Raw genomic sequence first — 3434 nt, 5'->3', positions numbered from 1 at the left:
TGCATTTAACCACTGCGCCACCTTGGCTCTATATGCTGCTTCCCGGTGCTTTACAGCCCTCTCTAAGCAGTTCACGGAGTCAGCATCTCTTTCCCCCAACAATCTGTGTCCTCATTTTTCCCGCCTTGGGAAAATAGATAGCTAAGTCAATATGGAAATGGTGAGTCATCGTCGTCTTTTGGGATAGTTTTCAACTTATTGGTTGGGCCTCCCATCCATGCACTGCCCAGGTGTGATCCTTTTTAGATTTTCAAAATCAACAAAAGCCAATTGATGGGGGTGGGAGGGAGCTTATGGAAAGTGCAGCTAGTTGTCCTTGCTCAGGCTAAGCTGATCGAGAGTGGAGCTCTAAGAATGCCAGATGATCAATGGGCATGTTCTCAGTTTCAAAACATCTGGCTTTCCTTCCTCCTTCCAAAGACCTGGGCTCTTCACAGGAAGGGAGGGAGGGAGGGAGGGAAGGGAGAAAGAGGGAAGGGAAGGGAAAGTGAATATGGATGGATGGATAGAGGGAGGGAGGAAGAGAGAGAAAAAGGAGAGGAAGGAAGGACCGCAAACCTGGTACCAGACGTAGCTTCAGAGGATGCTTTGAAACAGCACAGCAATCCAGTGCTAGAAGGGACCTCAGAGGTCATCAACCCCCTGCTTCAGCAGGGGATCTTATATCATCTTGATTATTTTGGTGCTCTAACACAGAGGAGAAATTCCCAGAAATCCCCAGGCATTGCCAATCTCTCCCCCCTAGTAAAAAAAAAAAACTTAGAGCAAAAACTTCATACAGTATTAAAAAGAATAGAAAAGGGGGCTGCTGTGTATTGTTTAATGGACAGCTAAATTGGCAAAATGGACAGCTAAATTGGCCACTCCCACCCAGTCACATGACAGCCAAGCCACTCCCACACAGTCACATGACTGTTGAGCCATGCCCACAAAATATGCCACACCCACAGAACCGGTAGTAAAAAAAAATTGAAACCCACCACTGGAATGCACTCAGTTGTGGGGGAGGCAGCTTGAGTGACATAGAGATTTGCTTGGAATTTTATCCCAGTAATGAGATTCCTATGAGATCTTTATAGCAGCAGCAGAAAATAGTAACCTGTGTTCATCTAACTTATCAAAGTAGCAATAGAAAGGAAGAAGGGTTCTGTTGAAGCATCTTAGAACACAAGGATTATTTCACCTCCTTGCCTGTCTTAAGCCACTAAAAACACCACCGGTTATTTATTTAGGTAAGATAAAGTGCGGCTTGTGGGAAGAGACCCTCTCCTCTCACTTGTACTGTATCAAGGCCCAAGGTGGGAAAAGGAATCGTGTTCTGTTTCCTGAACACGTTATTGGCATGAGAAAAGCAAAGTTGGTTCTCTTGGAAGTAGTACACATGTTAAGTGTTCAATAGTAAAACAGCCTAGCTTTATCCACACGGCGTGCCAGCAAGTTTTCTATCAGAAGCATTGGATGCATTGGAAGACATTGGAATATTAGCAGGTGCGGACTAAACTTCGCAATATTTGTAGAGCCCAGCCTGTGTTCTTCTGGCTAGCAACAAATTGAAGGCAAAAGTGTTTGGAAATGATATTCTGGCATTAGTGTTCTGTGATCTGCAAAGAAACACTTCTTCTAAGCAATATGTTTCAACCCTTGATTATGCAATGCCTCCAAACATTCAGACTTCTACCCCAACTAGTGTGCTATAAATACGTTTTTTCATTTAGGAGGAATATGGGTTTCTTTCTGCCCTTAGGCCCATCAACAAACCTGATGTTGCCAGATGAGTCAATTCATTTGAGCATGCTGTAAATTTTGATAGCGTATTTTGAAAAAATGCTGAACAGTAATTGAGTAATCATTAAAAGACAGCAAATAAACATTGAGTCATTAAAATGAATCCCCTTAAGTACTGTTACAAGTGTTTTAAAACGATTTTGGTAAAAGGTATTTTAGTTAATGTAAACCCAATGAAGTCCAATAGACGATAAAGTTGCATTTTGCAAAATTAAAAACTTAAAAGGTAACAGGGAAAAGGTGTTGAAAGATAAATGCAGAGAACAGACTTATCTCCCACCACTCCAGACCTTTCCTATAACTCCAGACCTGTGTTCTGATCTGTTTAAAAACGGAACAGAAAGTACTAAACTGATTCTCAACTTCAGGAGCTACCGGTATACCGTTTCATTCATTTAAAAGATTGTTTGAAAATTAAGACCAGAGACTGCACAGAAAAAAAACAGAATATTTTAATGACAAATATTTATAGGAAAATATTGAAATCCATATTTCATGCCGAAGTATTGGTCAGCCTTGCCTGAACATGCCAAGAACTAAACGTGGCATTTTGGCATGTGAACATTAGCACAGAACTTGTGACTTTGCATTAAGACTTTTATCAGAACACAGAATCACAAGGCTGGAAGGGGCCTTAGAGTTCAACTCCAGCTCAGGGCAGGAGTCCTTATGTCATTTTGAAAACCTCCAACAACGGAGCTCCCACAACTCCAGGAAGAAAGCAATTCCATTGGTTAATTGGTCTCACTTCGGGGAAAAGGGCGGCATATAAATGTAATAAATCCAATCCTCACCATCAGGAATGTTTTCCCTTAGTATCAGGTAGGATCACTCTTATTGACATGATACACACTGGACTTTCTACGCACAAGACTCTGCCTTATGTGATTGTACATATATGTTAGATCAGTGTTTCTCAACCTTGGCAACTTGAAGTCCTGTGGACTTCAACTCCCAGAATTCCCCAGCCAGCTATGCTGGCTGGGGGATTCTGGGAGTTGAAGTCCACAGGACTTCAACTTGTCAAGGTTGAGAAACACGGTGTTAGATTGTTTTGATTAAGAAGGATGGAAAAATAGCATTCAGCAAAGGAAACCACCAGTTTCCAGCAAAATACGTTTAGGTTTTCAAACAATCTTTCTAAGCCCTTGTATAGCAATAGCAATAGCAGTTAGACTTATATACCGCTTCATAGGGCTTTCAGCCCTCTCTAAGCGGTTTACAGAGTCAGCATATCACCCCCAACAACAATACGGGTCCTCATTTCACCCACCTCGGAAGGATGGAAGGCTGATATATCCCAGAGACGTGCTTAGAAAATAAAGCAGTGAAGGGATTGGAACCCAGCACTCTGCTTGGATGGGTTTCCATCTGCTCAGGAGAAAGGAGAAAGAGAAGGGACGGGAGAGTCCTAGGAGGCATGGCCGCATTGTTAGGAGGAATCTAGCAGACTGCTTTCTGGGAAATGAATATTTTATGATTGCTCATGGCCTCCATCCTTTTCATTTTGTGAGAGAGCCCACAACATGATCACCAGATTCCAAAAGTCTCCTCTGTTCCAAAAGGTCTGGACACCTCTCCGTTTGAATCCTCAAGTCTTAGCAATAGCAATAGCAGATTTATATACCGCTTCATAGGGCTTTCAGCCC

At 42.4% G+C, this 3434-nt stretch overlaps 1 protein-coding gene across 1 annotated transcript in view; it reads left to right on the top strand.

The window, feature by feature from the left end:
• Positions 1–1800, top strand: part of DOCK6 (dedicator of cytokinesis 6) — a 92574-nt gene extending 90774 nt beyond the window's left edge. The window contains exon 36 of the mRNA XM_032210498.1: positions 1745–1800. Coding sequence (XP_032066389.1) covers positions 1745–1800 — 56 coding nt within the window. The remainder of the gene's footprint in view (positions 1–1744) is intronic.
• Positions 1801–3434: the final 1634 nt, after the last annotated feature.

Source organism: Thamnophis elegans, chromosome 2 (assembly GCF_009769535.1).
Source record: "Thamnophis elegans isolate rThaEle1 chromosome 2, rThaEle1.pri, whole genome shotgun sequence".
NCBI classification, from domain to species: domain Eukaryota; kingdom Metazoa; phylum Chordata; class Lepidosauria; order Squamata; family Colubridae; genus Thamnophis; species Thamnophis elegans.
This window is presented reverse-complemented; position numbering and strand designations above follow the sequence as displayed.